The 14,926-nt window shown below is 26.1% G+C and overlaps 2 protein-coding genes across 2 annotated transcripts; both read left to right on the top strand.

Annotated features, from left to right (window-relative positions):
* The first annotated feature begins 6,280 nt into the window (after positions 1-6,280).
* On the top strand, positions 6,281-10,746 carry LOC114917081 (uncharacterized). Its single transcript, XM_029275073.2, has 6 exons — positions 6,281-6,944; positions 7,029-7,231; positions 8,104-8,309; positions 8,424-8,526; positions 9,508-9,594; positions 9,810-10,746. Exons 1-4 carry the CDS (start codon positions 6,726-6,728, stop codon positions 8,471-8,473), a joined length of 678 nt encoding a protein of 225 aa, XP_029130906.1. The 5' UTR covers positions 6,281-6,725; the 3' UTR covers positions 8,474-8,526; positions 9,508-9,594; positions 9,810-10,746.
* LOC145953419 (uncharacterized) lies at positions 9,680-10,523 on the top strand. The gene is made up of 2 exons (XM_083067371.1): positions 9,680-9,691; positions 9,810-10,523. Exons 1-2 carry the CDS (start codon positions 9,680-9,682, stop codon positions 10,521-10,523), a joined length of 726 nt encoding a protein of 241 aa, XP_082923497.1.
* Positions 10,747-14,926: the final 4,180 nt, after the last annotated feature.

The following is a 14,926-nucleotide window of genomic DNA, read 5'->3' as shown; positions in this document are numbered from 1 at the left end:
CTCTAAAAAAAATATTCGTTAAAATAAATACAAACAAAATATTTTATATGTTATTTTTTAATCATTATAAAAATCTTTTATATGCAAAATTTTGTACTTAAAAAAATATAGAACTAAATATCTCTATTTTAAAAATAAGAGAATAAAATTGTAAATTAATAAAAATAGGATAACTAAAAGTGCATTTAAATCTTTACATAAACAACATAATTACATATAATTTATTTAAATTTTTAATATGTTATGAAGAATATTATTTTTATTATTTTAAATATTGTTCATACTTTTCAATTTACAAATTTTCTTTTAAAATTGTATTTTTTCAGTTAAAAATATATAATTTATTTAAATGCTTATAATTTACTTCTTAAAATATATTCGGCGAAAAAAAATTACAATTAAGTTACTGATCTTATACAAAATACAATACCAATAATTCGATTTCTGAAATTAGTAAAATTACTACAAATTATTATTATTTTTATAGTGATTTCAAGTTACTATAGTTATAAATTAACTCAAAAGATTAAATTATAAAAGTTATAAAGAAAATCAACAACATAATTACAAATTATTCATATTTAAAGATCTAATTAAAATTTTATCGTAAAATAATATATTAAGCCTATTTGAAACCATATGATTATTTAAATTTATTTAATTTTAATTATCTTTTCATTTGATTAGAGGCTGTCCGCTGTCGTTTCGTTTCAACATGGAAAGAATGCTGTTTGCTGAATTATTAAAGTTGACGCAGACTTCAGATATTTTTTAAAGTTCATTTAACTTTTACTTATTGTCTGCTTAGAAACGTCATTTCAACTACAAAATTGAGTATTTACTTTAATAGTTTGATAATTTTTAATGCAAATTTTCATTGCACAAATTACTAAAATAAAATTTTAATTTTAATTCAAAATAAAATAAATAGCATTTATTAAAGTCATGCGTAATCTTGTAAAAAAAGAAATACAGATTCATTAAAGTAGACGTGTTTTTAACATTTTTTAGTTCTTAAAATTAAAAAAAAATTGTTAATTTGAGGGTTAAAAACTAATTTAATTTGATTAATTCAAAAAATAATTTATATATTTTAAATACTAAAAATTAAATTTTAAATTTCAGGTCTAAAAAAATATATACAAAAATTAAATTTCATTTTTAAAACTACATAAACTAAAAACATAAATTTTAGGCTTAAAAGATCAAAAAATAATTACTTCAAGATTTAAAGCTAAAAACATAATTAATCTAAATAAAACGTCACATAAATGACGCAGGAATACCAATTATTGAATTAAAGTTGACAATAGGTGTTTTATTGGATTATATATATATACATGATAGAGAAATAACGCCAACTATAAATAAATAATTACTCCCAATAAGTCTCATCCTTTTCCAACTTTTTTGTTTTCTGTGTCCGTGGAGTGTGACATGCACTAACTATTCTTCTCTTTTGACGTGATGCATAGTTATGGGGAAGAAAAAGAAAAATAAGTGAAAAATAAAATAGAAAAAAAAAATATAAACTACCATCATGAAATATTAATTTTGATTATTTTTAACAGTTACAAAAAATTGACTTGTTTAATTTTGTGGGAAAAAAAGTGTAATTCCACGCTTTTCTCCCACTCTTCTCTTGTTTTTACACAAGTAAACAATTCTATAATATCTTATTTGTGGTCACTAATGTATGGACATTTATCATTAGCTATATTGGTGAGGTTCATGTGGCTGATAAAGGTAATGGAGGTGAATGATTGTGGATTTTTTCACAAATAATGACACTGTAGGAATGGGCAACGAGCGGGTTTGGTCGGGTTCGGGTGAAAAATGTTTAACCCGTTGTAAACTAACTTTGAAAAAATGTGACCCATATTTGACCGACTGAGCTTTCGGTTTGAGGCAGTTCGGGTTGCAACGAATTCGGATTTGGGCGGGTGGGTACAATCAGGGTTGAGATTTTTTGTTGACCAAGTTATTTTAACGAAGGTGAAGCTTAAAACGGTCAAAATGTATTTTTAAAACAATATACAAAAATAGAATGAAGGTAACAATAGATGATGTAAGTAGATTAGTAGATGAAACATTTACAAACTAAAGAAGCAAAAACAAAAGATAACAAAATTCATAGTTGTTACATGCAAAAGAAATCTAAAGTTAGATTACAAAATCTATAAGAAACCACTGTTGCACAAGTTGTACTCAAAATGGAGATAGGAAGATGGAAAAAAAAGATAAAGAAAGAAATAAAAAGAAAAATCTAAAAATAGACTAGTGTGTTGAGAAATTGAATGAGGAAGGAGAAGACAAAAGAAATATATAGGTTATGAGAAAAAGAAAAAGTTATAAATTGATGGCTATATTATACTTGAAATAAAGATTTTGAATTTGGATCATTATTGTTTAGTTATACAAAAGTAATAAAAATATAAATTTATCTCATTTTCGGTTGGGTTCGGTTTTAGCAGGTTTAAAAATTTAAAATCAAACCCGCCCAATATAACCTGTATAAAATCAAAATTTTAACCCGAATTACCTGTAAAACCCGTCCGAACCCACCCAAAAGTAATATTTTTTATCGGGTTTTTCGAGTTCGGTTCAGGTCTCGGTTTTATGCTCACCCCTAAATGACAGACTGAGGCTTATCTCTCTCTCTCTCTCTCTCTCTCTATATATATATATATATATATATATATATATATATATATATATATTAAAATCTCATTGCTTGTGGACCAGATCAATCAAACCATAGACATGCTATTTTTCGTCAACTAAGAACACTGCATAAGCCATTAATGTATGTGTAAGTATAATATTTATGAACAACTCTTTATTTAATTAGTTAGTAGCCTAGTAGTTGGGTGGGGAGGGATTAAAGTAGTTAGAAGCACAAGGACTTAAGTTTAATCTTCATTGCGACCATCTTTATAATCTTTCGTATCTTTAAAAAAAAAAAAAAAACTAAGTAGTACGTCTAGACTAGAGTTAAACCTGTGCGATAAGCAATGCAGCAAAATGAAATAATGGAGTAGTCTTTTATGTCTAAAGACCCCGTCTCACTTCTTCCTCTCTTTCTCTCCCTCGTCTCTCTTTCTTCTCTCCTTTCCTCCCTCTTTCCAATATAGGAAAATTCTAGAAAAAGCATGTTAAAGAATGTGATAATTTAAAAAAAAAAAAAAAAAAAAAAACTTCTACGATCTAATTTTTTTTTGGTAATATAAACATTTAAGGTAGGATAAGGGACAATATCTTGTGAGTTAGACTTAATCACTAATCTTTTTGAGAATTTTAAAGCGAGATTGAATCACCTATTTATTATCATTAACATTACAAGTTCACATAAAAAAATATAAAATAAAAAAAATCTATAAATTTATTAGTGTATAAGCATGAATAGAAAGTTTAACCCATAAACTTTAAACCCTAAATTTAGGGTTGAAGGTTATAATTGTGTAAAAAGTTTAAATCCTAAATAAATTAGATAAAAATAAATATGTTAAATAATTTATAAGTGAGAAAAACTCATAAATATAATATCTTAAAATTTTGAATTAAGATATGATATCAAGTTAACTTATGTCATTAGATAGTGTCATGTCCCATTAATAAAGTTTTTCCTAGTATTTAAACTTATCTAAAATAAAATATAAGTTTATTTGAAGCTTTTTCTTAGAGTTTATAATTAATTAAATAAAAAATAAAATTCTCAATTTTATAATAATTCTCATACTATCAAGTCTCTTAACTTAGTAATTATAAGGTCTATCCTAGGATCTATAGATTGATTTGGTACTCTCATATTTACTTATCATTTATGTTAAAATAATATTTGAATAATAAAAAGTATGTATTATAAATTCGTATTAGTCATTAATTATAAGATTTGAGACACTATCATTTTCATCGACCAAAAAGGTTACCGGTCTTTGTTTCCGATTTTAAATCCCTTATATTATTTATCAAAAGGAAAGAGAGGAAAAAAAAATATATTTAATTTTTAAATATTATCATGATGCTTAAATATTCTTTCATTAAAAAATAAAAATATAATATGTACATCGATAACCATACATAATTTTTTTACATTATTATTTAATAAAAATTATTATCCATAATAAATTTATTGAATTTAATAATAATTATTTTAAAAAGAATATTAAAATAAATTTTAATTAATTAATGATGTATTTTTTTTACATAATTCTTAATAAATTATTAATGATTCAATGCATATCCATTAAAATTTTAAAATAATATTAATAAATAGATTGAATAAATTTTATTAAATGAATAATAAATATATAAATTTATCAAATAAATTAATAAATTATTTTTTATTAAATACACTGTAACCTGATTAAAAAATTGAGTCATGCTTCAACCTCCGAATCATCCTCCGAAATTTTAAAAAATTAATATTTTATAAAAAATTTATCATAAAATAATTATTTAATTAAATATTTTATAATTTAAATAATTATTTTAATATTTCAGAATGAATTCGACACACATTTTCCGGAGGATGAGTCATTTTCCTAAAAAAATTTATCCTATCTATTTGTTAGTTGTCTCTGATGTGAATGATGGGACGGGTGTATATCCTAATTCAAACTTGGCCTTTTTCTCTGCTTTGGCATTTTTATCTTTTATTAGTACCCTGTGAATGATTGATCATATATATTGGTTGGATGCATGTTTTGATCAAATCAAAAAAAATTATTGTAGTTTTTTTTTTTTTAGTACATAATAGTAGTAATGAGATTTGAATTTAAAAAATTATATACATTACAAAATTTTCACTGCAAAAGTAATTAATTTTAATATGTTTTTCTAACATTGCTTAGCTTGTTTAATTAAATAACTAAATTCAATCGAATATTTAGCAAACTTAAATAATTCATCTCATTTATATATTTATGTGATGAGTAAGATAGATAATTAAAAAATAAGTGATATTTGTATGGTTGAATTATCAAAAACAAATTGTAAGATTGATAATGTGTACCATATCTTCTGATAAGGCCATACATATCGATAGGGGCATCCTAAAATTTAAAATCTCTACTCTGGTGCATAGGTATGAACTGATCATAATTATCAGCTTCCCTGCACATTTTCTTCCTATAATTTTAAGTCTCATTATATATTTTTTTTGTGTTAAAAAAATTGGAAGTTTTAAAATAAAGGGTTATTTTAATTTTTAATATATATTATTAATTATTCTCTCTAAATTATAATAAGTATCATTTTAATATTTGAATATGATTACAAAAAACTTTTTATTATAATAGTATATTTTCATTTATATTATTAATACTATAATTTTATAAAATTATTGTGTTATATTATTTTTAGGTAAAAATTTAATAATAACATTAACTTTGTAATTGAAATCATTATTTTCTTTCGTCTCTCGTCTCCCTTCAGTTGCTCCAAGTCCTATTCCCGTTCTACCACCGTCACGCCGCCTCCGAGCACCACCGCAACCCGCCGCCTCTCTTGCAAGGCCATACCGCAGAGCATACTCTCCGCTCTCCCATTTCTCAACATAGAAGTGATGAAGTTGTTGTAACATATAGATACAGTTTTCGTCATGTATTTTACTATTTTTGTTGTTACCGTTCACTTTTTAATCTTATTATGATCATAAATTATTTATCAATTTTATTGATAGTTAATATTTATAAATAAAAAAAATTTGATCCACTATGTTTATTAAATTATTTTTAATCACATTATTTTTTATTTATAATATTCTAATCAAAATCTTCTCTATTAATGTTACTTGTCATTATGGGTTGTTATGATGTGAATTTCACACCTATTATAACCATTAAAACATTATTTTAATAAATATATTTATTTAAAAACATGTTTTTTTTTATGTTACAAATAAAATCTCTCTTATAAATCTTTCGGGAGTTGCTACGGTACCCTCAAAGATTGAGAGATTTCAATACATTTTTCTATGTAAACTTATAAAAGATTTTAAAAAATTAATTTAATTATAAAATAAATAATCTAAATTATACTTATAAAATAAATAATCTAAATTATACTTATAAAATAAAAAGTAAGATAAAATTATAAAGATTAAAATTATAAGATTTCAATAATATTATAGAATATTAAAAAAAAATTAATAAATAGTAGAAATAAAAAATTATTAAAATTACAATATAAAAATTTAAAAATTTAAGATAAAAAGACAAAAAAAAAATATACTTAAAAAGTTATTAAAATTAAAATATAGAAAATTAAAAATTTTAAGTGAAAAAATAAAAATATACTTAAAAAGTTATTAAAAATTAAACTATTTAAATATATAATAATATTATTACAAATAAATTAGAATATATAAAATAAAAATAAAATAATAAAATAATTTAAAAATGGAAAGAATAAAATATTATAAATATTATTTAAAAAAATTATTAAAAATATAAAATATAAAAGACTGTATCGGTACCCTCTCAGGTAAGATAAGATGGGTAGCATAGAATTTGTGAAATGTTTAATGACCTAGTAGCTTATCAGGCAATCGAGTGAAAGTTACCTGCGGTAGAAGGAGAACTATGTCTTAAGTTTTGTCTTGTATATATATATTGAAGCTTAGTGAAAAACCAAAGCTTATGATGTCTTATACGGTCACACTCTCCTTGGCTTTTGTAGGTTGTTTCCTCTGCCATTTTTGGAGCTCGATATAGGGTTGGAGAATGGCGGGGAAGAATAAAAAGAAGCGTTGTATTTTGTGTAAAGTGGTTGAGAAGTTTGCCTCTAACCTTAAACGGAGACCAGCTGAGGCACCCAATGATTTTAAGGACATAGTTCTGTCCTTAGCAAAAGCCGTCAGATTTTGTTATGCTGAGACACTCGGCAAGTGGCCCGTCTTAGACCCTCCCAGAGTCCTCATTTATACAGCTCTCAACGATAAGGTCCATGCATTTCCAATAACTTCTTTATTCAATTCTTCTTCTTATTCTCTATATATAATATATATCTACGTGCAAGCATCGCAGGGTAAGAAAATAGTTGCAATGGAATGTGGCCAAACAAGTGATTGTGTACAACTGAAAGACCCTGAAATGTTAAAGGACTTATATCAGATCAAAAGATGCTTGACACGAACCATGCTTGTCAGCAAAAAACGCTTTCGTGCCAAATTATTTGCTGCTGGCTTTGTCAAGGAGGATGTTCTCCTAAGGAAGAGAAGAGCTCGGGTGTACGTTTCACTTTTTACAATAATTGTTTAAAAAAAATTAAAATTAAAATACATAAAATTAGAAGAAAATGTATTTTTTTATTTATAAGCTAAATTTCATCATACTAAAATTTAAAATACTAAATATTAAATAAAAATAATTACAAATATTTATATAATAGTACCAAACTTTCAATATAAAAGCATTAAAATGTCATAAAAATAATTCAAATGACAAATAATACCAATTAAACATATTTTTGATATCATAATAATTTAAAAGATTAAATACATAACTTAATATTAAAGTCTTAATATAACCACTAGGGTTAGCCTAGTGGTTGGGAGGGGAAGGGTCGGAGTAGTTAGAAGCATGAAAACCTAGGTTCAATCCTCATTGCGGTCATCTTTGTAAAGTTTCCTATCTTTACCAAAAAAAAATATTAAAGTCTTAATATCTAAAAATATTAATTAGTAAAGTACGTATGAAAAAAATTTACGAATCGGTTTGCGGACTCAAGTCCATCTACCCACCCCTAGATACGGTATATGTATAATTACACACAATTTTAGTATTGATTTTAAATGAGATTCAATAATATATATATTGTATATTATTATAGTCTTTACCTATATTTTTTTTAATAAAATATTAATATATATTACATCTATAATATAGGTAAAAATAAACTTTAATAACAAGTATTGTATCATTATAGGGGATATGGTCACTATATATATGATTTTATTTTTTTTTATTTCAGTGATCCTTTTATAAGCAATAAGATGTTTTAACTTGAAATGAATTTTGATGAGATTCTAAAGCCAGCTTTCACAGTTATACTTGATAAAGAAGCAAAATGTTTGTTGGTGTTGATCCGTGGAACTTGTAGTTTAACAGACACGCTGACAGATGCAATGGGTGCTCCCGTTTCCTTCGAACATAAATTCATTTGCAGTGATGGTGAGGTGAGAAGGAACACTATTTCAGGACATGCACACCGTGGTATGGTTTCTGCAGCAGATTGGATTAGAAAGCGCTGCACCCATATATTAATTACAAGATGCTCTTCGTCAATACCCTGGTTTCCAAATCAAGGTATTAATTGTCACCCTGTTAATTATACTGCCAAACTCTTTTGGAAGAATCTACGTTCATTGATTTTAATTAATGCACCCTGGTAATGCCACATATAATATTATCTTTTCATAGATCGTGGGGCACTCGCTTGGTGGTGGCACCGCTGCACTGTTGACATATAAGCTTAGAGAGATAAACGAGCTCTCTTCATGCACTTGTGACACGTTTGGCCCAGGCATGTACTTAAAACTATATTAACTTCTTTAATTTAATTACACCTAAAGTTCTAATTTGTTCGATTCAGTAGTAACTAATTAATTCAATAGGCTTTGTACTATAATTAGTGTTAACCACATGTAGAATAGTGCGTTATTACGCAGATACGACATTGAATGAATAAGTGTTAAAAGAAAAAAAAAATGAAAAGAAGTTATTTCAACCATGATATGCTATTCTCATTTAAAATACTGAAATAATGAAATAATACAACCAAATATTTCATACTAATAATATAGTTAAAAAAATACATTATTTATACCTATTATAAAAAGGATATATTTTAGTAATTATTATTTCTTTGATTTTTATTCTTTAGTAGACTATTATACCCCTTAGAATAAAACAAAAAAAATCTTCTTATATCTTTTTTAAATAATTATCCGTAATTTTTAATATTTGTTTATGTAATTATTAGAGATACAAAATGCCTCAAATTTTCTAGTAATAATAACAATGAGAGTTAATATAAATTTTTCATCTAGTAATGCAAAATAAGTGAAGCTTACTTAATAGTATTTATTAAAATTTAAAAAAGAGATAGGAACAAGATTTCAAGCGGACATATCATATGTATGAAATGATCCTTTCCTGAAATTTGTCTGTCTTGTAATAATCATTATTGTTAAGTCTTTGTTAATTGTAATCTTTACAACTGTCTGCATGACATCGGAGTTAGCTGAATTTGGAAAGCCCTTTTATCACTTCCATTATAAATGGTTGTGACATAGTGCTTACACTCTCAGCTTCTTCTATTCATGATTTCATTTCCGAGGTGCTTAAACTAGTTCTCCCAACCTATCGTGACTTTGGCAAATATGAATTTATGTTAATTGCTAAATAATTTTTTTTATAACATTATCCGTTAAAAAATGGTTTGATCTTTGCTCAAGTTAACTTTCATTAGGGCAATGCATAATATTGATTGCATGAGTTACAGGGTCGAACTAAGCGTAAAATTTTCCTAAAGGATGTGCGTCGCTCTATCAATGCATTTGGGTCTCGTTTGGTAACCCGTGACACCAAGGTAGTTTCAAGTTCCCTTGTTTACATTTGACAATAATTGTATTCACTAAAATGTTTTCTCTTGCATTTATTTTACACATAATAATATGAGGAACAATGTATTGATCCATTGATCTTGACAAATGCTTATATGTCTCCTATATTTGCATATGAATTTCTCATATAATATATATCTTTTCATTATCTTACATAGAGATATTTTAAATTAATTGAAAGGTTGGGTTGAAGAATAAACAAAGAACTCCATCGTGGTTTCTCTGGACTCGATGTGAGAAGACTCTCGCATTGCCACAATCAAAATCTGAGAATCTTGATGAAACTTCTCAATCATCCAAGCCATGTTATGAATCTCTTTTGACTCAAGAGTTAATTCTTGAGTCTGCAAGTGATGAGGACGAATGTAATTCATCTAATGAAGAATCTGACCATGATGACACGGATGAAGAGAAACAAATCACATCTTCTACTCAAAACATTACTACTCCCACTAATTGCAGTATCTCTATCGATGAATTGTTGAAGAAATTGAAGGAGATTGAACTAGAGGCACGTGATGATATCCCTAGCATTCATGCTAAGGAAAAAGAAACAAGCACAACCAAAGACACCGTTGAAGAGATCAACATGGTTGTTCACTATGAAGAAAGTGTTGGCACAGTCACAACACCAAAGACCTTGGATAGACATCTTTATCCTCCGGGTAGGATCATGCATATTGTCCCTGCACCTTTGATTGAAAATTCTGATACAAACGACAATGATCTTGATGAGAAACATGTTTACTTATATGAAACGTCTAAAGAATTATATGAAAAGCTCATACTTTCAAGAAGGATGATACTTGATCATACGATGAAAAAGTATTTGAAGGTGTTACAACAATTAATCAATCAGCTAGAGAAAGAGAAGATCCAATGTGGTGGGTCATGAGTCAAAAGAATTAATTAATACCAAATGTATTGATACTACTTGGCTTGTGGATCATAGAACCTCTAGATTCTAATTATCATTTTTGTTGTGTGTATTAATTATAATTCTAATTAAATCTTAGCCTAGCACTGTGTAATTTTTAGCAGTTATGTGTTAATATGAGACTCTAGCTTGGTGCTTGTGTTTTGATAAGTATGTGTTATAATAGAATATTCATTGATCAGGGTGATGATAGTAGTGGGAAAATGGGGTTTGGCGTTTATGTTATTTCTAGTATGAGAAATACAATTCTATTTAAATAAAGAGAAAAAAAAAAGATTGTTAACATATAAAAAAATAGTTTAATTTAGAATTATATTGATAATTACATATGATATTTTAGCCCCATACATCAACATGTGATTACACAATATAATGGGATATGATTGTGTGAGGAGAATTGTTTATTGCACCATCTTTTTATATTATATATGCACTCATCACCATTGTTTTGGAAGGTGTTAAAAATAATAATTAGGTTAAGATCAAAAAATGGATGAAAGAAGCAAAGTCTTAATTTTTAAGGCAAATCGTGCATGATGCACTCACATTCCTAGGATTGTCACATAACACAAACGTGGGGAGACAATAGGGCTAGTGCTAGTCTCACTTCCCACTAGAGCCTTTTGTTTGGGCTAACCTTAGATGCCTTGCGGAGAATAAGGAGAGTTTTTGACGATCTAAAAAACTAAAATTCTACATGTACCCCAACTCTTTTCCAAGCAACTACTCTTCAATGCACTTTGATGCTCAACGTATCAAATTTTAATTCTCCACCTTCACCCCCATGTGATTACTCTCATGATTCTGAAGATGAGGAAAAAAAAAAAGTTCTTCATGAAAATACAAAGCAAAATAATGCCCGAAACCCAGTAAGCATACAGAGAACAGCAAAGATTATACAGTTGCCTTTTGGCCCTCCACCCAAGATACAATAACAATTGGAGTTTGTTTTTGAAGATCAAAGCATTCAAAAACCCCAAATTGATTGCTGACTTGGATCCTATGCCATGTGTACAAATCCAAAATTTATGTGATGCTTGCACGGGGGCTTTGCTTCTTTCACCCTTCTTTTTAGATTCTGCACCCATCATTTTTCTTTTAGAATACTCATTCCGAAATAATGATGATTGTGATATAAAAAGATTGTGTAATAATATATAAAATTATTGGTGTTTGGATTTTTTTTTTTAACTTTTTAGAAAATCTTAAACAATCTTGATTTTCTATATTTAATAATTATTTGAAAATAAAAGATTCTCAGAAAACATAATTTCTGATGAATTATTTTTATCTCATTTTTACACAAAAATATTTTCATGAAAAATGAAAATCTAATTTTTTTGAGTTAAAAAACTTTTTATGTATGTAAAAAGATCATATTATTTCTAATTAATATTTTTTTTATCTATTATCGGTTGAACAATAAATACAAAAACACATTAATTTTATTAATTAATTAAAATATAAATTAAATTAAATAATTCATGAGATATAGTATAAACTTTTAATAAATTATTTTATAGTATTTTTTATTATAAAATATTTTATTGTTATCAGGTAGGAATTACTATTTAGCTTTGATCACTTTTCTCCTTAATCTAATAATATAATCATATAACTTTTATAAGATATAGTATTTTATAGTTATTTCAAGTTTATAAATTATAAAATTGCATTGTTAATTTTTTATTACGATTTAGTTTCTAAATTTAACAAATTATTTAAGTAAAATAACGTTACATTTTTATTGTTTTCTAATTTACTTGTATTTTAATTTTAATTGTTAATTTAATTCTTTTTCTTATTATGATAAACCATGAAATTATATTTTACAATTTGATTTATTGAAATTTTACGTATAGTTTAATTATATATAAATTGATTATGCATTATTTTAAACTAAATAATTAATTTTTTTATGTTAGATTATGACATAATTACACCTTAGAGCATCTCCAATGGGGGTTGCTTATAAGCAACCCCTCTGCCACATCATTGTCAAATCACCAGTCTTTGTGGGTTGCTTAAATTTTAGCAGAGTTGCTTAGTGGGCCACTGCTGATTTGGCAGTGATGTGGTAGAGGGGATTGCATATAAGCAACTCCCATTGCAGATGCTCTTACAGTTGAAAGATATTTATGTACAAACTTTTGGTTGGTATCTCATGTGTAACAAGTGTGGTCTAATATGGCTATGTGAGCCTAAAATTAAGAATGAATCTAGGCCGAGTGAGATTTGGCCTCATTATCATATGACCTAAAGTTTGAAGGAAGGCCCAAAATATTTTAGCGCCAACAGTAAAGTTGCTAAAAAGCATAAATAGTATTGATGCATTGTGTGTCTCCTATACAAATATATCCTCCATCTATTTATACCTTTTACAACCAAAATGCAATGAATTGAAATCACTAACAACTCGTAGTGCATTATGCTATATTGTTATCTTTGAATATTTTTTTTTTTTTTGTAGAACAACAAACTTAGAATTTGGGACTTGTTAGTCGTTCAGCCCAATGTCCCAAAGTGCCCCAATAATTTAGCACCAACAAAGACCTTATAAACTCACTAATTAATCTGAATGGAATTCTGGAGTTTCAGGAATAGAAGATGAGAAGAACCAACCATTACTAATTATGTTATTTTGAATCACCCAGCATGCTGAAGAAGAGAAAAATAGTTTTCATCTGTCATGAATGTTACCAAATTCATTAATATATTTTTTCTGTCTATGAAAGCCATGGATACGTACAGCTCACAAAAGCTTTACCATCATGGTATTTTTTCAATCACGTTGATATCAATTACAGATATCACAAAATTGATTGTGAAAATTTGAATTTTTTTTTAATTTAAAATTTGAATGTATTTTGATTGATTCTTCAAGTTGAAGCATTTATTGCCGATAATAATATAAATTAAATGTACTAATTTGTGATATATATTTTTAATTGATTTTTAGAGTTTTTATTATTTTTTATTATTATTAAATATTCTCTGTCAAACACAAAAATAACTTTTTTTCAATAGTTTGACAGATATTAAATAAATAAAATTTTTTAAATTAATTTTTTTATATTTACAAGTGTTACAATATCACTTAATTAAATGATGTGAGTTTCTTACTATTCACGTCAACTTAAGTAATTAGTAGAGTTGTCATTAATTTTAGAGGTTATATTAAATTATATGTAGTTATTATGTAATTATGTGAGAGTAAACTTTTTTATGTTTACTTATGTGAGAGTAAACTTAATAAAGAAGTTGATTTCCGAGAAGAAGAAAAAACTTCTGAAGTTGATAATTACATAAGTTGATTTTAGAGGTTATAAGATCAATTATTCATTTTTATTTCAATATTAATTATTTGTATAATTTTTTTCTTCTCTTTTTTGTTGATATTATTTATTAATCTCCGATGTGCTTCTAACATTGAATGGACAGCTCTAAACATGCCAATTTTTATTTTTTATTTTATCAAAAACATTCCGATGTTAAACCTTTGAAGAGCAAACCAAATATCAAGTTTTAGAAATGTTACATAGAATTTGCTTTTAACATTATAACAAAATTTAGTATTATCGATAATTATTTAATGACAATAAATTAATTGTCTCTACTTTATTATTTAATAAAATATTAATGACTATTATATAATGGTCACTAAAAATATATTTACATCACATCAAAATTTATTATTAGCGACAATTATTTGTTAGAAAAAACTTAAGTCTCACATCGACTAGAAATAAAATAATTAAAGAGTATATAAGTGAATGCTAACTCTCACCTTACAAGTATGTTTTATAAGGTTGAGTTAGGCCTATAACTTACTATTCTAAGTTGGTATTTAGGAGATAAGATAATTAAAAAAAATTAAAGAATATATACTTAAAAGATAACCTTCATCTTCTAAGTCACACATCAATTAGAAATAAGGTAATTAAAGAGTATTTGTACTTATCTTACAAGTCTTACATCGAATAGAAATAAGATAATTAAAAAGTATTATAAATCTTTTCTTAAACTTTTAGCGGCAATTTTAATGTTAATAACAAATGACAAAAAAAGTTATACACTTTTCTCGACCATTATAAGGGTCTTTACCAGCATATAGGATAATTGCCGGTAAATATTTTAGCGACACTGCATACAATAACTAATGTGTGAAATGTCGGTAAAAAAATTTGTAACAATTTTTATTACCACTACAAATCATATTAAATGTCACTAAAAATATTTTATTGTAGTGTAAGATTAATCATTTTCACAATGCGATATTCTTCTATTTTTACTTTTCAGTAACATGAGTGACTTGTATTCATTTATAATTGTTATTTGTCTTATATATATTGTTGGACTAC

This window comes from Cajanus cajan, chromosome 11, assembly GCF_000230855.2.
Source record: "Cajanus cajan strain Asha chromosome 11, NIPB_CcT2T_4, whole genome shotgun sequence".
Lineage (NCBI taxonomy): Eukaryota > Viridiplantae > Streptophyta > Magnoliopsida > Fabales > Fabaceae > Cajanus > Cajanus cajan.
Note: the sequence above shows the minus strand (reverse complement) of the source record. Positions and strands in the feature narration are given on the sequence as shown.